Source organism: Erythrolamprus reginae, chromosome Z, assembly GCF_031021105.1.
Source record: "Erythrolamprus reginae isolate rEryReg1 chromosome Z, rEryReg1.hap1, whole genome shotgun sequence".
NCBI classification, from domain to species: Eukaryota; Metazoa; Chordata; class Lepidosauria; order Squamata; family Dipsadidae; genus Erythrolamprus; species Erythrolamprus reginae.
The window spans coordinates 66,276,057-66,304,001 of NC_091963.1; the positions used below are offsets into that span (position 1 = coordinate 66,276,057).

Below are 27,945 nucleotides of genomic sequence, written 5' to 3' on the forward strand. Positions count from 1 at the left end.
TATAATAATTAATGATAAAAAACATATTATCTGACTAATTGATCAATCTACTGTTTAAATAATCAATTGCTAAAGCATAAAAATAGAATACCAGATTTTTAGAATAAATAAATAAATAATCAACTGATTCATATTGCATATATATTACTACAAGAATTAATTTGTTTATACTTATATATTAACTCATTTGCTAACTAATTAAATGTTATTAGATCTATTTATTGATTAGTGATATATTTACGTAATGAAATTTTGATGCTATTTGCTCTATTAGCTTTTTCTGGACTGCTGTTACCTTATAACCACACTGGATAATATATATAGATTTACTTTGATGTATTATTATATGATTTGAAACAACGTATTAAGGACTTATTAAGATATAGGACACTAAGACTACGCTATACTGAGGAAAGCTGTATTAGGGAAGGTTATATTAAGAATAGAACTTTATACCCATTGAATGATAACCTTTTAGTTGTTTTAGATATTGAACTGAAGAACTTTCTAGCATATCTGATATACCCTAATATCTCTACCTCTTTTCTACTAAACCATACCCTTCCTACTAACTTTAAGGCATATATTAGATACAGACTCAGAAAATAATATCGTTAGCAACAAGAACTCTTGACAAAACTGAGCTTTCCTTTATTTAAAAATTAAAAGTACCTTCTCTCTCAAACTCTGGAAGGGAACACAAAAGATTCATATAAGTGGACTAACTGGTGGAACGTTATTAAAATGACAAGTCTCTCCAATTTATCTAGACTGGGAACAGGGAGGAGACCGATTAATCAATCTACTTCGGCTATCCCCAGCCCCTCTACTCAGAGAACTTTAGAGGATATGTTGCCCAGAGAAAGATCAAATTCGTTTAAAGACCTGCAAACAATGTTACTACAAATGCAGGAAATGATGTCAAAAAACCATGAAGACATTAAAAAAGAAATTGGGGAAGTTAGAAGCGATACAACGGAATTAAAGGAGAGAATGCAAAATATGGACAATAAGCATGAGATCTTTCAACAACAGATACTTAAACACGAACAAAAAATACAAGAATTGGAAGATAGATTAGACCAAGACCATAAATATATGGAGGACATGACTGATAGACTAGTCCAGGCAAATAAGGAATTAGAAAACACAGCTATTTAATTAGAAACCGAGAAAGCTAACCACTGCCTCCGATTCCAAAATTTAAGGGAGGATAAAAGTGAGGACCTACCGGACATAATGGCAGACATTCTGTCTAAGGCTCTGGGAACAGAGAAGGAGGAGATGCTTAACAAACTTGATGAAGTTTATAGAATAAAGTATGCCAGACGCCATAATCTTCCAAAGGAAGTACATATTAAGCTAGTAAAGAAATCAGTTAGGGACGAGATACTCCATAGAGCGCGTGAAGACCCCATTGAATATAAAGGGAGACAATTAGTTATTCTAAAACAAGTCCCGAAACGTGTTAGAGATTTACGTAAGCCTTACGCTTTTCTTTTGGCTAAACTGACTAGACATAATATAAACTTCAGATGGCTGGTCAATAGATGCAAGAGACATTGATATGTACTTTAAAATTGGACTGGCTTTTTAAAAACGTCTTTATCTTGATTTATTCAACGCTTTCTTTTACTTATCTATAATTACAAATATTACATATAAGGAAATGAGCTGCAGAAAATATATCTAGTTCATAATTTCTTCCTTTTACTCTTTTCTTTCCCTTTCTTTTTTTCCTTTCTTTTGTATGTTTGTATGTTCATAGACTTTTTGGTTTATTTGTCTTAGTATATTGTCAAAGTATATTGTTTAGACTATAATCTGACATGATTATTACCTTCTGTAACTCGGATTGTTTTTATTGTCAATCGCAACTATATGTATTCATTGTATATTTGTAAATAAAATATATTTTTTTTTAAAAAAGGAAAATAGTTTTGGTTATTTACTTAATTTACATATTTGTTATGCTTCCAACCGCCTATAATCAATCAAAGGTATATTAAAACATTTCATCAAATCCTTCATAATTTATCTCAAAAAGTTTATTACTTATATCAATTCCTCCCTTTTATTTTACATCTACTTCATATAAATATGACAGTCTTGGCATATTCAAGTTTCTTCTCATGTAGGATTCAGAGATTTTTGGCAATGTTTCGATGAGGTCCCACTCGTCATCTTCAGGCTGGTGTTTCTGTCCTTGTTCTAGGGCGAACACAGTGAGATCTGAGCTGCCTTCCCTCTATAAATATTGGTGGGTGGGTGTGGTTTGATGGCTCAGCAGCTGTATTCTGTGTTGATGATACCCCCCACCTACCAGACATCTGGAAACCAGATGTAACAAATGTATCGCAGCCATACAAACTGAAACTAGACTCAGAACACACATTGCAAAATAACTAAGTACCCTGCAAGCTCCAACTACTCAGGATATCACCCCCAATCCACAAACATCAACTAATCAGCATACCTCAGTTACATCAATGATCCCAGGTGTTACCCCACTGACTCACCAGAAAGTTTCAACACAGCATGCATAAAAACATAAAATCATCTGGTAATTCTTTATGTTTCCAAAGTTGTGCAGGTAAGATTCTCGCTGGTGTTAAAGTATGTAATGTTAAATAATATTGATTTTTTTTCATCTTCTGGTCAATAGTACCTAATAAGAATGCTTCCATTTTTTTACTAATTTCAATTTTAGTCAGCTCCTCTAACCAGTTTTGTACTTTGTTCCAGAATTTCTTAATTTGTGGGCAGGTCCACCATATGTGGAAATAGGTCCCTGCTTTCTCATTACATCTCCAGCAATTTGGTTTCAAAGAGGGATACATTTGCTCCAGTCTTGCTAATGGAAGATGCCACCTATAATACATTTTGTAAATATTTTCTTTATAGGCCACCAATTTAGTTAGTTTATAATTTTTATTCCACATTATGTCCCATTTATCTGAGTTTATATCATATTCAAAGTTTTTGTGCCAGCTATGAATGTTCCCTTTTAAATTATAGTTCTTCATCTTGTATTTTAACAGGAAGTTGTATATTCTAGAAATCATTTTTTTGTCCTGACCTAATATTATCTGGTCTAATTCTGATTTCTTTTTTGATATTCCTATTTTTCTTTTATCTTTCTCAAGCCTCGCCTTTATTTGCATAAGTGGCCACCAGTCAATCTTTATTCCTTCACTATCTGTGTATTTGTTTTTAGTTCTCCTCTTTCGTTTAGTAAATCATAGTATGTAATTAACTTTTTGGTGTCTATCATATTGGGGTGCATCATAGCCTCCATTGATGAAAACCATCCTGGGATTTGGGAATAATGATAATTTTTGATTTTTGTCTATATTTCATAGATAACATTTCTAATTTTGTGTCTTTTAAAATATGTATGTGTTTTATCTTTTCCATCTATAAGAAATGCGTGCCAGCCCAAATGTAAATCATGTCCCTCGAGCAGAAGAAGTCTTTTATTTTTTAAACTAATGCATTCTTTGAGCCAAACTATTATTGCCACTTAATGATAAAGTTGAAAGTCGGGGAGTCCAAAACCCCCCTGTCTTCTATTGTCCTGTAAATAAGATAATCTAATTATTGGCCTTTTCCCTGCCCATATAAATTTTGTCAAACTTTTATTTAATTTTTTGGAACATTTCCTGTTTAAAGTGGTTGGAATTGCTTGAAATATGTACAACAATTGTGGGAGAATTACCATTTTAATTGCTGAAATTCTACCTGTCATTGAAATTGGTAGTTTGTTCCATTTTTAAAGTTTCTCCTCTATTTTTTCTAGTAACTGTGGATAATTATCATCTTTAATTGTTATGGACTTTGCAGTTATATTTACATCTAAATATTTAATTTTTTTTTCTATCTGAATTCCAAGTTTTCCTTCCAACAGCTGATTTTCTTTGTCAGTTAAATTTTTAGAAATTATTTTGGTCTTTTGTTTATCTTTAAATCTGCCACTTTACCAAACTTATTAATTTCCTCTAAAAGTTTTCCACCAGTTTCTAATGGTTCTTCAATATTATATACTAAATCATCAGTGAATGCTAATAGTTTATGCTTTTGATTTTTAATTTTGAGACCTTTTATATATTTGTTGGATCGTATTGGAATCAAGAGAATTTCAATTGCTAAAATAAATATTAAACGAGATAGTGGGCATCCCTGCCTAACTCCTTTCTCAATATTAATATTTTTGGTGGTATCTCCATTAATTATGATTTTAGCCACTTGTTCTGTATATAGTTCTTATCGTTTTATTAATTTTTTCTCCAAATTTCATTTTTATTAATTGATTCAAGAAAAAATTCCAACTCAAATTATCAAAGGCCTTCTCAGCATCGAGGAACATTAATGCTACAAATTTTTCCGGATGCATTTCGTAATATTCAAGAATATTTAGGAACATTCTTGTATTGTTTCTAATATTTCTGTTCAGTAAAAAAACTGTTCTGATCAGAGTGAATCATCTCATTAATTACATTTTTAAACAATTCTGCAATTATTGTGGCAAATATTTATAATCGCTATTAAGTAATGAAATGGGCCTATATTGTTTCATCATATGTTTTTTCTTTTTATCTTTAGGAATTAATGTAATTAAACCTTCTCCCCATGATTGTGGTTTTTCCCCTTTACTTAAGACTTCATTAAAGGTTTCCAATAGTAAGTTTTTGATAGATTCCCACATAGTTTTGTAGAACTCATACCCCACCTCTTTCTTATATCTACTTCTATACATATTGTCCCTTCATATAAGCCTTGCATACATCCCAAACAATTTATTGTTTTATATCATTTATATCATTAATTCTAAAATATTCCCTTAACTTTGTCTGCAATTTATCTTTATCTTGTTTATCTTGTTACCACCGCATCATATCTCCAGATTCTTTGATTACGTTCCCGACCTATTTTCAATTCTGCCAGTAGTGGGGCGTGATCTGACAACCAAATACTTTTAATTTCTACTTTTTAAACTTGTACATTTCCCACCCTATTCCTTAATATATAATAGATGCAGCTAAATGTATGATGTCTTGCTGAGTTGTAAGTACAGTAATACCTTGTCTTACAAACTTAATTGGTTCCTGGAGGAGGTTCGTAAGGCGAAAAGTTCATAAGACGAAACAATGTTTCCCATAGGAAACAATGTAAAATAAATTAATGCATGCAAGAAAAAGAAACGCAAAAACGCCACTGCCCAGCTATCACCTTTTGAAACAGCCGGGCACTTCTCAGCGTTCTCCCAAATGCCGAACCCAGAAGTTTGGCAACAGTTCGGGTTTGGTTTCGTGTGGCCGCCAAGAAGCCCCGCCGCCTGGCTGTCACCTTTTGAAACAGCTGGGGGGCTTCTCGGCGTCCTCCTGAACCCAAACGCCAAACCCGAACTTTTGCTGGACTTCCGGGTTTGGCGTTCGGGAGGCCGCCGAGAAGCCCCGCCGCCCGGCTGTCAGCTTTGCAAAACAGACGTGGAGCTGTCGGCCACTCGGGAGGCTCAAACGGAGGTGGGGAATCCCAATAGGAAATTCCATGGGCGGAGTTTTGACGTCACGAAGATGTCCTTCCTGGAGTCCACGTTTCAGCCTATTGGGATTTCCCACCTCCGTTTGAGCCTCCCGACCGGCCAACAGTTCCGTGGCTCTTTTGCAAAGCTGACAGTCGGGCGGCATGGCTTCTTGGCAGCCTCCCGAATGCTGAACCCGGAGAATACCGAGAAGCTCCCCGGCTGTTTCAAAAGGCGACAGCCAGGCAGCGGGGCTTCTTGGCGGCCACCCGAACCTGAACTTTTGCCAAACTTCCGGGTTCAGCGTTTGGGCAGCAGGTTCGTAAGGCGGAAAAAGTTCGTGAGAAGAGGCAAAACATTTCTGAACCCCGGGTTCGTATCTCGGAATGTTCGTATGACGAGGGGTTCGTATCACGAGGTACTACTGTATTTCTATTTGGTAGGACTGCATGAAAATTCACCATGTTAAGTCTATTTAAATGTAGCATTCTGCTATTTCCAGTCCCCATTGTCAATTGCATGTTAAAATCTCCTGCTAAAAACGTTATGCCCTCCATAAAATTATCCAACTTTCTCTTTGTGTTTATTATAAATTGTTTTGTTTTCATATTTGGGGCATAAATTGCCGCCAATGTCAGTTTCTTTTGATTCATTTTCCTTGAACAAATAACCACCTCCCTTCGCTATCTCTCTGAACTCTCACCTCCTCAAATGAGGCCCTCTGGTGAATAAGAATCACAGTACCTGTACTATTTTGGGTACCATGAGATTCATATATCCATTTCCAATTTTTATCATTTACCAGTTTGTCTTTTATGTATTTCTGTCACAACCATAACATCCACTTTGTTTTGCTTAGCCATCCATAGTACTCCATGGCATTTCAAATCTGATCACAAACCATTCACATTTAAAACCATTATAATACAGTTTTATAATATATAAACTTAATTCCATTCCCTTTTCTTTTTGCTTTTAGTTTACCTATTTCCTCCTTCTTCACCTTTCTCACTTCCCCCAAGTGCCTCCCCCTATGCTTCCCCCTTGAGAGAGGGAGAGGACAAGGGTTCCCCTTGTCCTTCCTTGAAGCCACCCATCCAGATTACGTTCCCACATCTTTGAGCTCTCCTTACAACCACTTTTTTAAAAAGAAAGTCTCTCCCCCGCCCTCCTTTATTTTACCTTTAAGAAATACCTCCTTTTGCTTTATACTCCTCCCCCATAAAGGAGAGTAGAATAAAAAACTAATGGACAAAAAAAAAATCACAAACATTTCCAAAGAGAAGAGACAGAGTCAGGTACAAATGTTTACTTCCTCGCTTTCCTCTTAGGCTTCAATCTTGGTTTTCTCCTTTCTCAAGGCCTTGACCTATTCCACCAATACTCTCAATTGCTTCTCTCTTTGCCTTTCCTCTTCGTCCGGGATTCCATGCTCCTCATAATCTGCTCCAGCTTCTCCAAGCTCAACACCCAAATGCTGCAATAATGCTTTTCCCTCCTCCAATGTATGTGGTCTAAACATCTTATTTCCTTGAAACACCAAAACAGCTGCAGGAAAAGCTCAGGTGAACTTTACTTCACTTTGAAACAGACAGCTTGTGATTGGGCTTAAAGCAGCCCTCTCCTGCAAGGTTTGCTGGGAGAGATCTCTAAGAACTCTTATCTCAGTTCGATCTTGATTGAGACCAGCGCTGCCTTTCAAATGTTTATAAAGCATTTCAGCTTTCCTTTCACTTGCAAGCACAATCACAATATCTCTCTGCCTCTCCAGATTTTTATGTGGAAAACTCCAATATGCTCATTCTATATCATCCAGATCTATTTGTATTCCATTCTTCTTTAATCACCCTTGGACTGCTTCAACCAATTTAACTCTTATTCTAAAACCTTGTTTGAAACCACGCAAATGAAAATTTCGTCTCCTTTGACAGTCCTCTAAATTAGTAAGTCTATAATTCTGCTGCCTGTGTACTTCATTCACCATTTTAGCTTGGCTTTTCACCTCCTCTATTTTTCTGTTTGCTCTTCTGACCCTTTTTTAACTGCTTGCACGTCCTTAGCAAGATTCCACAAAGCATTTGCCACAGCTTTAAATCTCTCTTCCATAGAGCCAAACATCTGCAGCAATTTATTCAATTTCCCTTTGATGCTTCCCCCAGGATTTATAGCTCCTCCCTCTGCCATCTTCTCTTTGTTCTCTTGTTTTCTACTCACTTTTTCCAATAGCCAAATCCAGAGGCGTCCTTCCCTTTCAACCCTTATCTTCATCCCTCTTTGATCTCCTTTACTTCCTCTTCAATTGTATCTAACTTTTAAGAAGTTTGAGGGGTGGTGGTTGGGGGGTTATTTTCAACTTTTCAAGTCCACATTAGGGAGCTCCTCTGTGGGGGCGTCCAAGACACATGGGTAATCTGACAATCAGTTTTCATGTGAGCATTATAACCTTCACAGCTGGCTTCTGAGAAGCAAAGTCAATAGGGGAAAGTCAGATTCACCTAACAATTGCATGGTTTACTAAACAACTGCACTGATTTTTTTTTAACAATTATGGCAAAAAGGTCATAAAATGGGGCAAAACACTTAACAATTACTTGGCAATGAAATGCTTGACAATGAAATATTAGGCTCAGTTGGGGTCATAAATTAAGTACTGTATAAAACAAGGATTCTATTAGATATGGCAGAATAACAAATAAATGAGTAAATAAAACAAAGGGAGTGTAACCCTTCAGATAAGTAATTGAAGAATTGCAAAAGAATCCTTCCCAGATTGGAAAATAAAAGGAAGGTAAGAATTGCATATTAAAGTTCTCATCTTTGATTAATACATGGAAAAATGTGTATTTTACTTGCTTTGACATTCTATAAATTAAGAAACAATGTCACTTGAATAAAGCTTAAGGACAGTAATGTTTTCACCTAAATGATATAGAAATTGCCAGTCCTAGTTCTGGAAACACTGAAAAAAATATGATGATGATGTATACTTTTGGTTTTTATAAATATTTTTATTGATTTATTTTTGAATATTTACATTTTTGTACTTACAGGTGGGTCAACATCCATATATTTACATTCATATCAATATATTATATATTTATACAAATGATGTATACTTTTTATATCTCATTTAATATTTCAAACATACTAATTTTTCTTTCAGCTGAGGAAAGGACCTCCTGTTCCACCACTGCCTAAACTCACACCAACGCTAGACATGCAACAAGAAAATATCATAAGTTTATTTGATGATAACTTTGTTCCAGAAATAAATGTGACAACCCCTTCTCAGGTGAGTCCAGATTGAATGTATCAGTCTTCTCCAGCATTATGTATTCAGGTGGATAATGCTACAACTTGTTCATCCAAAATCAGAAGACCTTGGCAATGCTGACTGGGAACCCTGGACATATGATTTTTTAATAGGAATGACTCACATAAAATCTGTGAAACAGAATTAGTTGTTCTAGCTATTGACAAAATATTTTCATTAATTTGAGACTGTTTTATGTATTTAGAAATGAAACCTCTAGTTCACAAAAACCTGGTGACATTTGGTAGTAAATCCCACAAACACTCTGTGCATGGATGAGCATGAGTAAAATTTGTCCCAGATGAGCACTGGTTATGTAAATGTCCATGATCCTTAGTCTTAACATTGCATTTATTTAAAGGAAAATACATACATGATGAAATATTAACTGAATCTGAGCTTGGGGATAATGAAATACTTCATGAATTCCTTATACAATGGCTTGCGTGAAACAATTGAAAGCTAATTCAGAAAAAGTCTCCTATCTTATCTATTTCCTGTTATATTCATGACAACTTCCTATATTCTGAATGGACGAATGCTACTGAATTCCAATCTCATTGCTTATTATTTCCCCTGATATATATTTTCTGAGAAAAATTATTCCAATTAAAAAATATTTTTAAAATGTTGTTATTCCAACAGAATGAAGTTCTTGAAAAAGAAGAGTCTTTATTAGATTTGGACTTTGATCCTTTCAAGCCTGATAATGCATCTACTGTGGTAACCCATTCACCAATGTCTCAGGTATTTTAAAATATTATGTTGTTATGATACAAGCAGGGGTGGACTACTGCCCAGATTGGGTGTGTGTGTGTAATGCACTGGGGTAGCGAAAGTTTCAGTTTGCACTGAAAGATGTTGAAAGAAAATGCAGAGCATCCTGCATAAGCCACGCCCATAGTGTGGTAGTAAAAAGTTTTAGTAGTCTTTCACTGGATACAAGTGCCCCATAATCAAGGTTATTTTACAACACAGTACTGTGGGAACCTAGAAATGTGGCTTTAATTTATTAAAAGCAAGTTGCTGGCTCTTATTTTAAGGGTTATAAAGAAGTGTAATAACTAAAAAGAAACTTTTGATATGATTGGCAATGGCTCAAGGAATTTTGCAGAAGCAGACAAAATTATACAAAATAGGCTTAATGATATTTTTCCTACTTTCCCATTGCTTAATTCTAACATTCCCTCACCTACCATACAATGGAGGATTCATTACTGAATCTTCTTTCATTACCATTATGGATTTAATTGATTGTTGGCTGGATATAATGCTTTCAATGGAACTCTGGACAATGCCTCTAATTAGGGGAATAAGACAAGGTAACATCATTAACCCAATCACTATTATTCCTGCCATGAACGTGGCTTGCTTCCAATTTCTAAATATGCCACCTAAGAACCCATTTTCATATATGATTCCAGACCATTTTTGGACCAGAACATGGATTATTCTTCTTAAATCAGCTGTTAAATCCGCCACTACCTTTTCCACAGTAACTCCGCCAATTCTAGTATCCAGGCTTCTCTTATATTATCTCCAGGTGTCATAAATAGGTATTCCTAATTTCTGCTCATTTCTCAAAGGTATTAGAAAGAAAGAAGGTTTAATCCATCCAATCATACAAGTTCCACTTCAATTAGCAGTTAAATATTCATATCCCATATTTCCATATATCCAATACATCCATTTTGGTGTAGTCCAATTTCCATTAGATATATTTTGGAGAACCTTTGTAAAGTTATGACTAACAGGCTCAGTAAGGTTAGCTTCAGATTTCCATTGTCCATTTTCCCAATAGCCCAAACACAACAAATCTCCCACATAAATTCCTTCAGTATTATTTTGCTTATAACATACTTTTCCAATTAGGTTAGTAATCAATATCCATTTTCTTTCTGAGTATAAATTTTGAGTCTTTTTAGTAATATTACCTTGTCTCAATGTTCCCTCGAATTTTTTTTCGGGGTGGGCGGAAAAGTATAGTGTCTGAGCGGCAGTCCCCTTGGGACTGGGCGGCATAGAAGTACAAATAAACTAATAAACTAATAAACTAATAAACTAATAAATTCATACATTCATAAATTCATAATTAATCAATTAAATCCCTTCTTTTTTATTAAAAGAAATTAAAAATAAAACAAAACCAAACTCTATTACTATTAAAACTAAAACAACCAGCAAATCCAAAAACATAACTATTAATAAAAACAGGTGAGGGCTGGGTTTTTTTTTCTCTGTTATTATTAAAGTGCTTTTAACATATGCTTTAAATCAAGAGTCACTTCTCTCTCTGTTTCTCTCTCTTTCCTGTCATTCTCTGCCTCAATCATTTTCTCATTTCTCTTTCCGCCCCTTTTTTTCTATCATTTGTCTCTCCCTCTCTCTTCCTTCCACTCCTCTCTCTCTTGCTTTCTTCCTCTCTCTCACTCTCTTCCTTCCTCTCTCCTCTCTCACTCTTTCTTTCTTGCTCTCTTTCTCTCTCTCTCCCTTCCTTTCTTTCCTTCTCTCTTCCTTCCACTTTTTTCTCTTTCTCTCTCTCTTTGCCTTCCTTCCCCTCTTTCCCTCCCTCTCCTTCTTTTTCTCCCTCTCTCCCTTTATATTTATCTCTTCCTTCCTTCCTCTCTTTCTCTCGTTCACTTTTCTCTCCCTTCATTCCTTCCCTCCCTCCTTCTTTCCTCTCCTCTTTCCCTCCCTCTCTTTCCCTTCTTTCTCTCCACGTCTTCGGGGGGCAGCTGACTTTGCTGACCGGCACAAGGCTCAAGCCAGCTGCCCGGGAAAGCCAGGAAGGTCCTCCTGCCCCCCCCCCAGCCGAAAACACAATGGAGGTCTGCCGCCACCAGCTTGAGCCTCCCGTTGCTCCACCCTGCTTTGCCTGTCATCCTGGACCTCCGTTGTGTTTTCGGGGGGGAACGGCAGGAAAGCCCTGTGCCGGCCAGGAAAGCCGGCTTTCCGGGAAAGCAGCGTGCTTTTCAAATGCGCTGCTTTCTTGCAACTCTTTCCTGGGCAGGGGGGAGGGAGGAGGCCACTCCCCCCCAGGAAAGAGGTGCAGGAAAGCAGCGTGTTTAAAAGGCGCGCTGCTTTCCCGGAAAGCCAGCTTTCCTGGCCGGCGCAGGGCTTTCCCGCCGCTCCCCCCAAAAAACACAACGGAGGATGACAGGCAGGGTGAAGCGGGGTGGAGCTACAGGAGGCTCAAGAAGGCAGTCTCCGCGCTTTTCTTTCGGTGGAAGAGGAGGAGAGGGGGCGGTTTGGGCGGGCGGGGGGCAGCGCCTTCTACTGCCGGTGCCTCCCTCCCCGCCCCCCGCGGGCTGGCAGGGGAATGGGGAGTGCGCGCCCATGGAAAAGGGTGCGCTGGGGGGTATTTTGGGGCGCGCGCGTGCTCACGCGCGCAGCTTACGGGGAACAGTGCTTGTCATGTCAGATTATTGAAAGTTTCTCCATCTGTCTCCAATGCTTCCCAAGGCCAAACTTCTCCCATGTTAGTTCCTCCAAACACAAAACAATTGGTTACACATAACGTCCTAACCACATTTTCTGCAAATTCTAAGAATAAATTCCTGGCTTTCTTAGTTATAATTGGAGCTTTCCCTGCTTTCTTCAGGGTATCATAAACTGATCATTGGATCTCAGTTTCGTTTGTAATTTTCATTTGTTTTATAGTTATATAGGTACAGGGGTCTTGTCCCTTACTATCTTTTTCAAATCCATAAGATATTATTTTGTTAGCATGGGTTATTTTCCATCTTAATTTAACAACGTTTCCAGGCCCCGTCATAAATAATTTTACGTAAAGATACTAATCCCCAGAATATTCTATTCTATTCTTATTCTTATTCTTATTCTACTCTATTCTATTCTTTATCAGTATAGAAATACACACATTCCCATCCAGTACTGTCAATTCGCCCCCCACAAGTTAACCACGACCCAGGGATCTCCCTTTGCCCAATTGGTATTACTTTTGCACAAATACTTATGATTACGCTCATAGGAAACCCAGCCTTGGTTTCCACAGGATATTCCCTTTGTTTGAGCCCCTACAACTGTACAGGCATCAACTTCCAGTTGCACTTCTGAGCCTGCATTAGTTTGTAATGTTTTTGTGCTATTAATATATTTCAGCCAAATCTTCCCCATCCATTCCTTGATCCTCTTTCCCAGCATAGACTGTGATGTTAACTTCTGTGCGGTCTTGGGGATTGGAACACCATATTTTGTTTTTCTTATTTATATATATATCACACTGTTTGTTCTCATACACACAAGTTCCCTACTTACTTTCTCCCGAAGAAGGTATGTTAGTATATAATAGAGTATTCAATTTCCTATTCCCATAGGGCACTGTGCTAACACAGTGTAACATGGTATCTGGGTTGCTTTTTTCCTTCTGTTTAGGAGTGTGTGAATAATTTGCAGCTTAATTGATTTTGGTGTTTTGGTGTTCAGGGCACACTGACCTGTCCATACCATAGGTAGATCTGAGTACATCTGTTCTCTATACATTATGTTAACTAGAATCTTTTGTATAAATGTGGATGGGATGGTCTTATTCCATTGTCCACACATTGGCCATTTTTGTAATTCTGCATTCACCTTACATTATGGATCCCCAGCTCCAACTCTCATATAACACCCATATTCCTGAGATTATCTCCAAAGGTCACCGCAATGACAAGGGTGTGTCTCATCTTCAGGCCATTCAGTTACTATTTCATTAAACACATAAGTACATCTCTCTCTGGGCTCCAATCCCATTTCTCCCCCCTGTCCACCTTTGGCACAAATTCGATAACCCACGGTTTTCCCCATTCTCTGCCTTTGCTAGAGAAGCGAAAGTTATCAGGGCCCTCCAGAAGCTTCCCCTCCTAAATCCCCCATATCCTACCACCTCCCCCCGTTACTTATGGCAGCCAAAGCATGATAGAAAGATGAAACATAGCGAGGCTGACATTCAGACTCCCTACAGCAGGGACGTTAATCCTGGAAAAGAAAAACAGGAAACAAAAATACAACATTATGCATTAGGGTTTATCAGGGTATTTTGCTCTAAATTGCTCAATTTCTCTCTGGGCGTTCATGTGTTTCTTGTCCACTCATTCACCATGAGATGGGGGAACATGTTTCCAGGACACTAGATATTGTAATTTCCCTCTTTGTTTTCTGAAATGCAAAATTTCCTTGACCTCAAAGTGTTGTTCTCCTTCAATGAGGAAAGGAGGGGGTTTTCTGCATTTGCAGGCCGTAATTCTGAGGTATGCTCTGGTTTAATAAGACTGACATGGAACACAGGGTAAATTTTTCGCAGGGTCTTTGGTAGATGTAGTTTCACCACTTGTATGATGGGAAAAGGCCCAAAATGTTTGGCTCCTAGTTTCTTTGACTTTTGGGTGGTCCGTAGAAACTTCGTTGATAAGAAAACTCTGTCTCCTGCTCTATAGTTCACCACCTGGGCCCTTTTTAAAATCAGCCTGTTCCTTATGGGCATGGTGAGCCTCATTGAGAGCCTTGCGGGCTACCAGCCAATTTGCCTTTAACTGAATTACCCATTCTTTTAAAGTGGGGTGTTTAGGCCCATCTTGTGGCAATTCAGGGATAGGCATGAAATCCTGTCCATAAACCAATTTGAATGGGGTGAACCCTGTGCTACTGTGTAGTGAATTATTATAGGCCACTTCTGCAAAAGGTCGAAGTTATCTCCAATTGTCAACTAGCAAATGCTCTGTCCTTGGGAAGAAGAATCTGAACTCCAAATATGAACTGGATAATCAAATTATCACAGATAATCCCCACTCGGTTAAAGACCTTGGTATACTAATAACAAAAGCTTTAAGTGCCAAAGCCCACTGCAACAATATAGCCAAGAAGGCTTCAGGAATTGTAAACCTAATCCTACGTAGCTTCTGCTCTGGCAATCTCACACTACTTACCAGAGCTTACAAAACTTTTGCCAGACCCATCCTCGAATACAGCTCCTCTGTTTGGAACCCATATCGCATCTCAGACATTAACACCCTTGAAAATGTCCAAAGATACTTCACCAGAAGAGCCCTTCACTCCTCCACTCAAAATAGAATATCCTATGAGAGTAGACTTTCAATCCTGGGCCTAGAAAGTTTAGAACTAATACGCCTTAAACAAGATCTAAGTATTGCCCACAAGATCATATGCTGCAACGTCCTGCCTGTCGGCGACTTCTTCAGCTTCAACCACAACAACACAAGAGCACACAAGAGATTTAAACTTAATATTAACCGCTCCAAACTTGACTGTAAATAATATGACTTCAGTAACCGAGTTGTTGAAGCGTGGAACTCATTACCGGACTCCATAGTGTCATCCCCAAACCCCCAACACTTTACCCTTAGATTATCTACGGTTGACCTATCCAGACTCGTAAGAGGTCAGTAAGGGGCGAGTACAAGTGCACTAGAGTGCCTTCTGTCCCCTGTCCTATTGCTCTCCTATATCTCCTATACCTTTCTTCTATTCCTATATCTCTTCTTCTATTCTTTCATTGATATGTTCTATTCCTATATCTTCTTTTCTATTCTTTCATAGATATATTTTACTATGAGTATCTCCTCTATAACCTTCATCATGTATTTTACTATGTGTATATAGATATATACCCACTAAAACCCTCATTGTGTATTGGACAAAATAAATAAATAAAAATAAATAAAATAAATAAATAAAAAATAAATAACAACGGAGGTATTGCTCCAAAACTGAATTGGCCCTCTCACACACACTGTTAGTTTGCGGGTGATAGGTGGAGCTTAATCCGTTTTCTGCCCAATATGCCCAAAAATTCTTTCCAAAAGTCTGAGGTGAATTGGACCCCTCAGTCTGAGATGATGTGGTTGGGCACTCCATGAAGTCTGTACACATGCTGAATGAACAGCTTGGCTAATGCTCTAGAGCAGGGGATTTTTGGACAAGCCACAAAATGAACCTGTTTGGAAAAAAGATCAGTCACAACCCAAATAAACGTATTCCCCCCACTTTCCGGCAGTTCCACAATAAAATCCATTGATATTTCTTTCCAGGGAGCCCCAGGCCTCACCACATTTTGTAATAGTCCTTATGGCCGGCTAGGGGGTCATTTCACTGCAGCACAGATAGGACAGCTAGCCACGTAAGTCTTGATGTCCTTTTTCATGGAAGGCCACCAAAACTGCCTTCTCAATAGATGCAAAGTTTTCACAAAACCAAAATGTCCTACAACTTTGGAATTGTGGTCCCTTTCCAATATTGTTGGCTTTAGGCGGGCTGGTGATGGTGAACCTATGGCACGGGTGTCACAGGTGGCATGCGGATCCGTATTTGCTGGCAGGCAGCTCCAATGTGCATGTGTGTGCCGGCCAGCTGATTTTTGGCTTGCACTGAGGCTGTGGGAGGGCGCTTTTTGGCACCCAAAGATCTCCCTGGGAGATGGGGGAGGGCGTTTTTACTCTCAACTGGCTCCAGGGAAGCCTTTGGAGCCTGGAGACATGAGCCTACTGGGTCCACCAGAAGTTGGGAAACAGGCCATTTCTGGCCTGCGGAGGGCCTCCAAGGGGCAGGGGAAGATGTTTTCACCCTCTCCAGACATTGAATTATGGTTGTGGACACTTGCACATGTGCGATAGCATGCATGCATGCTCTTTTGGCACCTGAGGAAAGAAAGGTTCACCATCACTGATCTAGACCCTATCCATGCTAGCTCATCCCGGCGAGTACACTCCATCTCATGGGCCAGAAACCACTCATCAGTCTATAGGGCTTCCTTTATTCTTGTGTTCAAATCCTCCAGCAGGTTTGCCGATTGAGATTTTTGCACCCTGGTCATTGCAGGGCAAAACCATTGCTGTGCTGGAATGAGTGACTGAATTACCTCTGACCTTGCACTATTATACTGAGGTAATCTCGACAGGGCGTCAGCCATAAAAAAATTTCCTCCAGGTATATATTGCAGCGAGAAATTGACCCGCCCAAAATGCTGCAACCACCGGGCTTGTTTTGGTGATAATTTTCTTTTCAATGCCTCTAAGTTCTTATGATAAGTCCACACCTCAAATGGGTGTCTAGCCCCTTCTCCGAAATGTCTCCAAGTCAACAAGGGCCAACACACTGCAAATGCCTTTTTCCCACATTGCCCACCTCCGTTCAGTCTCGGTTAGTTTTCTAAAGATGTATGCACAGGGGTGTAGGCCCTGCTCCTTGTCTCCCTGTAGCAATACTGCTCCTATGGCTACATCACTAGTATCAACTTGAACCACAAACAGCCTTTCCAAATCCGGGTGTTTGAGGATGGGCTCATCCGCAAACAGTATTCTTAGCTTTTCAAAAGCTGTCTGACATTCCATTGTCCACTGTAGTGGCCTGCTCGGTTTAGGCTTAGGTTACCCTTTTCCTCTCAGAAGGTTAGTGATCGACAAAGCTATGTGGGCAAATGAAGGGATAAATTGTGAACCCTAGAAAACTCTGCAGCTGTTTTCTGGTGTGTGGAGTTTCCCATTCCAATACAGCCTTCACTTTGGCTGGATCCATCTCCACCCCTGGTGTGAGATGTGATAACCCAAATAGTCAATATTGCTCAGGTGGAACTCACTTAGACAGTTAGACAGTTGCATACAGCTCCACTGCCTTGAGTTTTTTCAATACTGCCATTTTCTCCACTATCTCTGGGCACATGAGATTTCTGGTGCAGCCAGTGTCCAAAAGGACTGACATATTTCCCTTTGTCCCCCACCCCCTGGTTGGATCCTGCAGCATGAGAGGAATGTATAAAGATCCGGGGGGGGGGGACTTACCAAAATGGGTTTCTAAGGCTCACTGTCTTCAATGAGATGGGGGTGACCTCTACATTCTCCTTTCCTTGGCGTCCAACCTCTGGAGGTTTCATGGTGCCCTGCTCCGACCTCTTGCTGCCAGTAGGGGTCACACTCAGCACAGGTTTTGCAAAGCACTCTACTGCTCAATGATCTTCTTCTCCACACCGGAAACAGGCTGATGGCCTGGGCTTTGGCTCCTCAGGTTTTCCACATTTTTTCAGGCCCCATTCCACTGCCGAAGTGGAGAGTTTCTCCCACTAACCTCTCAGTAGATCAATCTCCACCTCCGCTGCCAGCTGGAACCACCGATTCAGATCTTGAGGGCCCCTCTTGATTTTCAGTGCTGGTAAATGTCATCAGTTAGGCCATCCATGTATTATTTTATTATTATTATTTATTAGATTTGTATGCTGCCCCTTTCTGAAGACTCGGAGCGGCTCACAACAACAAAACAGTACAAATCCAATAGTTAAAAACAATTTAAAACCCCAATATAAAAAACAGTCATACATCTCAGACAAACTATACATAAAACGGAAATGGCCCAGGGGAATCAATTTCCCCATGCCTGACGGCAGAGGTGGGTTTTAAGGAGTATGCGAAAGGCAAGGAGGGTGGGGGCAACCCTAATCTCTGGAGGGGAGTTTATTCAAGAGGGCGGGGCCCCCACAGAGAAGGCTCTTCCCCTGGGTCCCGCCAGACATCATTGTTTTGTCGACGGGACCTAGAGAAGGCCAACTCTGTGGGACCTAACCGATAGCTGGGATTCGCGCGGCAGAAGGTGGTCCCAGAGATATTCTCGTCCGATGCCATGAAGAGCTTTATAAGTCATAACCAACACTTTGAATTGTGATTGTCCTTGGGAGGCAAAGCCCACAGCCACTCTGTCTTGCCGGGGTTGAGTTTGAGTCTGTTGACACCCATCCAGACCCTAACAGCCTCCAGGCACTGGCACATCACTTCCACTGCTTCATTGACTGGATGCAGGGTGGAGATGTAAAGCTGGATATCATCAGCATACTGATGATACCTCACCCCATGCCCCTGGATGATCTCGTCCAGCGGTTTCATGTAGATATTAAATAGCAGGGGTGAGAGGACCGATTCCTAAGGCACCAGCACAGAAGGATACCATGGTCGATGGTATTGAAAGCCGGGCTGGAAACCTGACTGTTGAGCACCTAGATAATCGGCTTCTTCCAAGGATCGCTGGAGCTGCAGCGCCATCACCTTCTCAACAACCTTCCCCATAAAGGGAAGGTTGGAGACTGGACGATATTTGTTGAGAATGGTTGGGTCCAGGGAAGGCTTCTTGAGGAGGGGGTGCACAAGTGCCTCCTTGTAGGGAGCCTGGAAGGACCCCCTCCCCAAAGAAGCGTTGACAATCTACCGGACCCAGCTCCGTGTCACCTCCCTGCTGGCTGAAACCAGCCAGGAAGGACACGGATCCAGTAAATAGGTGGTGGAACTCACAGCTCCAATGGCCTTGTCCACTTCATCAGGTGTCACCAGATCAAACTCTTCCCTAACAGGTGGACAAGGATGGGCCCCAATCACCTCAACTGACTCGTTGTCAGTCAACTCTGTTATCCAATCGGAGTCAAGGTCTGCCCGGATCCGAGCGACTTTATCAGTGAAAAATGTGTTAAAATCTTCAGCATTGCTCTGCAAGAGCTCCCCAACTCCCCCTGGTTGAGAAGGGAGCGGGTCACCCTAAACAGAGCAGCTGGGCGGGATTCCGCTGACACAATCAAGGCGGCATGATACGTGCATCTTGCCGCCTTAAGCGCCACTTTGTAAGTCTTAATGTGAGCTCTTACAAGTGTTCGGTCAGATTCGGACTTACTCTTCCTCCATCGCTTCTCTAGACGTCTCTTCTGGCGTTTCAACTCCTGGAGCTCCTTGGTAAACCAAGGAGTCTCCGGTGTCTAGTGTCACAGAGAGGTTGCAATGGCGGAATCTGGTCAAGAGCCTCTATTGCGGCCTTATTCCAGGCCACGACAAGACACTCTGCCGAACTGTGGATGAGTGCATCTGGTATAACCCTAAGCGCCCTTTCAAAGCCCTCTGGGTCCATCAGGCATCTGGGATGGAACCACCTAGTCGGTTCCACTTCCCTGCGGGGGAGGATTGGAGCCATGAAGTCAAGACGCAGTAGAAAATGATCTGACCATGACAAAGGCAACACTTCTAAGCCCCTTAGTCTCAGACCATTACTCAATTGCTCAGAGAGGAATACCATGTCAGAATACCCATCATGATACACCCTGTACTACTTGAGTCAGGTCCATGGCTGTCATGGTGGCCATGAACTCCTGCGCTAGCCCAGAGATTTCACCGAGTGACGGTAGATTAAAGTCCCCCAAGACAATAAGTCTGCGGAATCCCACTGACAGTCCGGCTACCTCCTCGAGCAGCACAGGCAGGGCTGTTGACACGCAGCTGGGAGGCAGGTACATGAGCAGCAAGCCCACCTGAACCCCTAAGTCCAATTTCACCAGGAGGGACTCACAATCCGCAATCTCTGGAGCAATGAGTCTGTGCAGGCAAAGGCTCTCCCTGGCTATGATAGCCACTCCTCTCCCCCTTCCCTGAGGTTGAGGCTGATGCCATACCTGAAACCCGGCTGGGCAAATTTCAGAGAGAGGAACTCCTCCCTTCGGGCCCAGCCAGGTTTCAGTCGGCCTCCTCATCCAGGATCAAATCCTGGATGAGGAGAGCTTTATTTACCACCGACCTGGCATCCAGTAGTAGCAGCCTACGCCCAGGGCCAGGATTACACTTGTCACCTGTACCCTGGTTTGAGCTCATGGAGCCGGAACAAGGGATTGCTATTAGGCAGCAATCTCTCCTTCCCCTGGAAGGGCTAGCTCCGTGGTTCCTGCCATATCAGCCTCTCCCCAGCAGCACTGGGATATTCTGACCCTCTACCACCCCAGAGATAGATGCATCCCCCTCCTACCTCTCCAACGCCAGGTGGGCCAAATATGTCATTCATACCATTCCCATTCACCTCATCCATGCCATAATCCCACCCACCGCACCCATCCCAATCATTCATTCCACACATATTACTACACTCACCCCAATTATCCATCAATTAAATTCCCCACCCCCGAGGGATGGGGTCAATTTCAATTTCAAAAGGTTGACTTACTCTGACAGCCATGGACCATTTGGATTCTCTCTGGGGCTGCTCCACCTGAAGCTGATCATCTTCCCAATGACCCCAGTCTTCCTCCTTTTTAGCTGGCAGGGGAGAGGGGCCTGGCAGGCCAGTGGCTCCTTCTAACTGTTGTCCTTCACTCTTTCATTCAGATATCCTGCTCAGTCCCCTTGGTAGATAAATCTCTGGGATGACTGTACTGCAGAAACTTTGCTTAATGTCAGGATGGCTCCACTCAGAATTTAAGAAAGTTAAACTGAGTCCATTTTGAATTTCAAAAGTGAATTTTACTCAAATCAGAAATGGATGCCACAGAATCAAAGCAAATTCTAAATAAAAAGGCGCAATACTTGCCAATATCAAAGAATCCCCCTGGCCGCCCTGAAATGAATCCAGACGCTGGTAATCTTAGAACGGTACTTTAATTCAGCTCAGAGAAAGAGAAGTGACAGCTCAGCAAGGCAAGTGACTTTAGCGAGTACCGATCTGCTTTGCCTGGGAGAAACCGCTTCTTTTATACATTTGCGGTTCCCGCCAAAGCAAGGAGCAGCCATGTCTGAGCCAATCAGGAGCGACTTCCTGACTCCGGCTCAGACAGCGCTTTAAACAGGAAGAAACTATTTACAGTTGAAACAAGGTAGCCATTACGGACACAACACCCCTCCCTCCTTAGTTTGGATGCATCCATTAGGAAAGCCATGTGACAAAATCGTCCAATCTGCTTGGTCTTCGCGAGGATCGCTCGGACCTGCGCAGTTCAGTTATGTCCTCAGTCTCGACGGTGGAAGTTGGCTCGCTGCTGCTCTCCTGGTGCGGCTGTGGCCTTGCTTGTGTGTCGGCCTGCTGGTTGCTGATTTCGGAGGAGGATGATGGCTCGGCGTCGCTGGAGGCCTCCCCTCGTCCCGATAAGTCCAATTGCGTGTTAATTAGTTTGGGTAGCGTGTTGTCGTCTGTAGAGTTGGGAGAGGCCGTGTTAGCGGTTTGCTGTAGAGCATTTTCCGCACTTTTACGTATGTGGTCAATGTGCCGCTTCCACATTCGACCATCCTCCATTTTTACAACATATGTCTTTGGAGCAGTTTGCTTAACAATAATTCCTTTTTTCCAGTTCACACCCCCATCAAAACTCTTAACAAATACATTTTGTCCCAAGTACATTTCTCTTTCAGGTTTTACAAACATTTGGTTATTTTCACAGAACCTGGGGTGTAATCTATCTAGTGGTGACCTTAATTTCCTACCCATTAGCAACTCAGCAGGGCTTATGTGCGTGTGCGAGTTTGGGGTGATGTGTTGGGTTAACAGAAATTGGTCCAGATTTTGTTGTACATCCCCAGGGCCTGACCTACGTAAGGCTTCCTTAGCCACCCGAACGTAACGTTCTGCCAATCCATTAGCCCAGGGTGAGTAAACTGAGATGAGTGCATGTCTGACTCCTAGGTTGTCTAAAAACAATTCAAACTGTCTGGCTGTTAGTTGTGGCCCATTGTCAGATACTAGGATATCTGGGCAACCATGGGTAGCAAACAGTCTGCTCAATACCTTGATGGTGGCACACGTGGTTATGTTGCTCATTGCAATGATTTCTACCCATTTAGAAAATGCATCGACTACTATTAAGAAGTATTGTGACCCCACTGGCCCTGCAAAATCAATATGAATTCTGGACCATGGTCCTGCAGGTTGCTCCCACTCTGCTGGGGTTGTCTTGGGGGGGTTAGGCCGTGACTCTTGGCACGGGTCACATTTGGCTACCCAGTTCTCAATGTCTGCATCTAAACCTGGCCACCATAAATGTCCCCTGGCTAGGCCTTTCATCCTGACAATCCCAGGATGGCCTATATGTAACATTTGGAGTACCTTTACCCTTAGGGTTTTAGGGATGATCACTCTATCCCCCCACAACAAACAACCCTTTACATATGACAATTCTAAACGTTTAGTCTTAAAATCACACAATTCAGGTTTCAACAAGTCATTTTGCCAACCTTTAAGTACACAATTTACTACTTGTTTTAGGAGGGGGTCTTGCTGTGTGTGTGTAGCCACCTCCTTTGCCGTGACTAGCGGTTTGTCATCTAGTTCTATCATTAATACATCTGCAGATGGGGCAGGGTCTACTACTAATTCTGCCATAGGGCACCTACTGAGACCATCTGCGTGGTTGATGGTTTTACCCCCTTTATGGATGAGTTCGTATTGGTATCCTGAGAGGAAAAGGGCCCACCTTATTAGTCTTGGGGACATAAATGGGGGAGTAGGCTTGTCGGGGGCTAAAAGTCCCAGTAAGGGCTTGTGGTCTGTAACCAATTCAAAACTCCTCCCAAAAAGGTAGTTATGAAATTTCTTCACCCCTGCCACTAAAGCTAGAGCCTCCTTGTCTAGCTGGCTATAGTTCCTTTCGGTATCTGTCATTGTTTTGGAGAAGAAAGCAATTGGAGCCTCTGTATTATTTGGCAAGATGTGAGCCAACACCCCTCCCACGCCATACGGGGAGGCGTCGCACGTAAGCCTGATGGGTAATGAGGTGCTATACTGGACTACCACACTCTTAGAAGTCAACAGCTGTTTTATTTGAATAAAGGCTTCGTGTTCAGTTTTCCCCCATGTCCAAAGGGCTTCTTTCTGGAGCAAACGGTGTAGAGGCTCTGCTACTGTTGCCTTCTGTTTTAAGAAAACGGAATAGAAGTTAAGAAGGCCTAGGAAAGCTTGCAATTCTGTCTTATTTTGTGGCTCTGGGGCTTCTCTGATGGCTCTCAGTTTCTCGGTTGTGGGGTGGATACCTTCTCCATCAATTTTATACCCTAGGAATTCAACACTGTTTGTCCCCCACACACATTTGTCTGGTTTAATTCTTAGTCCTTTTTCCTGCAACCTCTTAAGTACTTCCCTTATTCTTTTGTTTAGCTGTTCCTGGTTTTCCCCTGCAATTAAGATATCATCAAAATAGGGAATGGCCCCTTTTATGCCTGCTAATAGGCGTTCCATTATACTTTGAAATATGCCTGGGGCTATGCTCACTCCAAACTGCAGTCTGGTACATTTAAAGGCACCCCTGTGGGTTACAATTGTTTGCGCTTTTGCTGTTTGTTCATCGACTGTTAGCTGCTGGTAAGCCTGGGCGAGGTCAATCTTTGCAAACCTTTTCCCTTCCCCCAGGGAGTGCAGGAGTTGTTGTACAACTGGAATGGGGTAAGGGTGATGTTGGAGAGCCTTATTTAAAGTAGATTTGTAGTCAGCGCAGACTCTTAATGAGCCATCTGGCTTTAAAGGCGTGACTATGGGTGTCTCCCAGGGACCCTGCTCCACTGGAACCAAAATGCCCTGGCTTATGAGCTTGTCTAGCTGCAGATCCAGTTTGGGAAGGAGCGGAAGGGGTACCCTGCGGGGTTTGAGTCGAATAGGCGGAATCTTTGGGTCAATAGAGAACGAGATGGGGGGCCCTTTGTAAGTCCCTAGAGTGGGGCTAAACACTTCGGGGAACTCTTGTAGGAAATCAGGCATGCTATTCGAGCTAATAGTACAAACTCCAGAAATTTCAATTCCTAAAGGTTCCATCCATGCTAAACCCAGGAGAGAATGCTTAGCCCCTGTAACCACAATCATAGGGAGGGTACATTTAACATCCTTAAACACAATAGGAACATTCAATTTACCCAACACAGAGATTACCCCCCCTTGAAAATCTCTAATCACCAATGAGGTTTGCAATAAGTCATCTTTAGATAGATTAGGCATGTATAATTTGAGCTTCTCCCATGGCATGATGGTGTATTTAGACCCCGTGTCCAGTTCCATGGAGCATGGTTTGTTGTTAAGCAGTAATGAAATTACAATTTTGCCCCCATTTTTCGTTGCCGTGTTATTCACGGAAAATCTAGTGTTACCTTTTGAGTAGTCGCGGTTAGCGGCTGAGTAGTTCCTTCGGTTTGAAAAGCGGGGAGGTCGGTTTTCTCGCGGTTGGGGCGCCTGGTGTTGGCCTCGTTGATTGCGCGGTGTGGAGAAGGTTTCTTCTGGCGCCGATGCTCTGCAGGCTTCGGCGATGTGGCCTCGTCGGTTGCAGCGGCGGCAAATGGCATCCCGGAAGGGGCATCGTTGGCGCTGGTGGTTTCCCCGGCAGCCGGCGCAAGGGGCTGTGTGGTGAGGAGCTCTGTGCTGTCTCGGCTGGTCTTGCAGCAGGAGGCAGTTGTCCTCGTTCTGGGCTGATGGGCTGAGGTCGTCTGATCCCTCGACGCGGTGAAAAGCGGAGTCGATCTTGGCGATGACTTCTCGCCGTTCGTTTTCCTTCAGCTCTTTGGCCGCGGCGTCGGCGACCTCTGCGGTTTGAGCTAATTTGATCACGGTTTGTAGCGTTGGCTCGTCTTCAGTGAGGAGTTTGTTCCTCACTGAGGCGTTTTTCATGCCGAAAACTAGGGCATCGGTGAGGCGAGCTTCCGGGTTGTTAAACTTGCATTTGGCAAGCCCCGTTCGAAGCCGCGTTGCGAACTGGTTGATCGATTCCGTCTCTGTCTGGGCCATCCTCGAGAATTGGTGCCGGAAAACCATAGCTGGCTTCGTGGGCTTGAAATGTCCCGCAAGCTTGGTTTGTAGGGCGTCCCAAGCGACGGTTCTTGCTGGCTGTGGTTCGGTGAGCGTCTGGGCGAGGTTTCGGATCTCTGGGCCGCAGTAGTTTAGGAAAATGGCCCTTCTTCGGTCGGCGTCGGCGTCCTCTATGCCCGCAGCTTCGAGGAAGATCTCGAAGCTGGCCATGTAGTCGTCCCATGAAGTCTTTTCGGGATCGAAGAATTCGGGAGCCCGGCCGATTTGTATGTTGCTCATGGTGCAAGCGTGGTTTCTTTCTTCCGTCGTCGCCAGTGAAATGAATCCAGACGCTGGTAATCTTAGAACGGTACTTTAATTCAGCTCAGAGAAAGAGAAGTGACAGCTCAGCAAGGCAAGTGACTTTAGCGAGTACCGATCTGCTTTGCCTGGGAGAAACCGCTTCTTTTATACATTTGCGGTTCCCGCCAAAGCAAGGAGCAGCCGCGTCTGAGCCAATCAGGAGCGACTTCCTGACTCCGGCTCAGACAGCGCTTTAAACAGGAAGAAACTATTTACAGTTGAAACAAGGTAGCCATTACGGACACAACACGCCCTTTGGGAAATAGTCAATCCCCATTGTCCATATTTGTCAGGTGGACACATCTTCACCCTCATGTCAGTCAATGAAGCAGTGGAAGTGATGTGCCAGTGCCTGGAGGCTGTTGGGGTCTGGATGGGTGTTAACAGACTCAAACTCAATCTGGATAAGACGGAGTGGTTATGGGTTCTGCCTCCCAGGGACAATTCCATCTGTCCATCCATAACCCTGGGGGGGGAATTATTGACCCCCTCAGAGAGGGTCCGCAACTTGGGTGTCTTCCTCGATCCACAGCTCACATTAGAGAACCATCTTTCAGCTGTGGCGAGGGGGACGTTTGCCCAGGTTCGCCTGGTGCACCAGTTGCAGCCCTATCTGGACCGGGACTCACTGCTCACAGTCACTCATACCCTCATAACCTCGAGGTTCAACTACTGTAATGCTCTCTACATGGGGCTACCTTTGAAAAGTGTTTAGAAACTTCAGATCATGCAGAATGCAGCTGCGAGAGCAATCATGGGCTTTCCTAGGTATGCCCATGTTACACCAACACTCCGCAGTCTGCATTGGTTGCTGATCAGTTTCCAGTCCCAATTCAAAGTGTTGGTTATGACCTATAAAGCCCTTCATGGCATTGGACCAGAATATCTCCGGGATTGCCTTCTGTTGCACGAATCCCAGCAACCGGTTAGGTCCCACAGAGTGGGCCATCTCCAGGTCCCGTCGACTAAACAATGTCGTTTGGGGGGACCCAGGGGAAGAGCCTTCTCTGTGGCGGCCCCGACCCTCTGGAACCAGCTCCCCCCAGAGATTAGAACTGCCCCCACCCTCCTTGCCTTTCGTAAACTCCTTAAAACCCACCTCTGCCGCCAGGCATGGGGGAAGTGAGACATCCCCCCCGGGCCTATACAGTTTATGCATGGTATGTTTGTGTGTATGTTTGCTTTTAATAATGGGGTTTTTAGTGTTTTTAAATTATTAGATTTGTCATACATTGTTTTATTGTTGCTGTGAGCCGCCCCGAGCCTATGGAGAGGGGCGACATACAAATCAAATGAAATCAAATCTATGTATGTATGTATGTATGTATGTATGTATGTATGTATGAATGAATGAATGAATGAATGAATGAATGAATGAATGAATGAATGAATGAATGAATAAATACCTATGGAATGCAGCTTCTAATGGACTTTCTTCTCACCTCTTCTCAAAGGAATTTGAAACTCACCCTGGCCTTTGCCAGAGAAACAAAAGTTATCAGGGCCCTCCAGAAGTTTCCCCTCTCAAATCCCCCATACCTGACCACCTCCCCCTGTTACATATGGTAGCTGAAGCATGAGAGAAAGATGTAACAGTGAGGCTGACAGGAAGGGGAAAAAAACATTTTATTTTTTGGTTATCCACAGCTTCAAGGGTCCGACAAGTTGGCTTGTCCACATATTAGGAGCACTGTTTTTTTTCACACAGTGTAGTGGGTCCAGCCTCGCTTGGCGGTTCGTACAGCAGTATCAGTGGTCAGTAGTTCCTGGAATGGGCTTTCCCATATGGGTTGGAGTTCCTCAACTTTCCACCTTTTTATCAAGATCCAATCACCATCTTCAACGAGGTGTACTTTAAAACTCAAGACAGGTGTTTGCAACAACAGGCCACTGGATCTGTAAGATTCAAAAGACTTTGATAGTATCTGTAAATATTTAATCAATCCCTTGTCTTTGGTAGGCAAAGTACCTTCTCCAGTGTCTCCCCCTCCCCAATTGGCATGCCAAATATCATTTCATAATGCATTAACGCAGTGTCCCTCCTAGGCTGAGTGCTATAGGTACTCCTTTGATCCAGTTTAGCCCCATCTCCATAATATACCTTAATTAAATAATACTTTATTTTGTCATTCATATTTTCAGCCTTCCCAAAACTGTCCAATTGCCAAGGGCTTTGTAAGTCCCAATAAATTCCCAAATGTCTTGTAATCCCTTGTACAATTTTCCCTGTAAAATGCCTTCCTTGGTC

The 27,945-nt window shown here is 42.5% G+C and overlaps 1 protein-coding gene across 8 annotated transcripts in view; it reads left to right on the forward strand.

Moving 5' to 3' along the window:
- AMPH (amphiphysin) overlaps nt 1-27,945 on the forward strand; it is a 449,568-nt gene that overhangs the window by 323,336 nt on the left and 98,287 nt on the right. For all 8 annotated transcript variants that reach the window (XM_070726278.1, XM_070726279.1, XM_070726284.1 and 5 more), the window contains 2 exons: nt 8,685-8,813; nt 9,480-9,581. In XM_070726278.1, the coding sequence (XP_070582379.1) occupies nt 8,685-8,813; nt 9,480-9,581 (231 nt within the window). The remainder of the gene's footprint in view (nt 1-8,684; nt 8,814-9,479; nt 9,582-27,945) is intronic.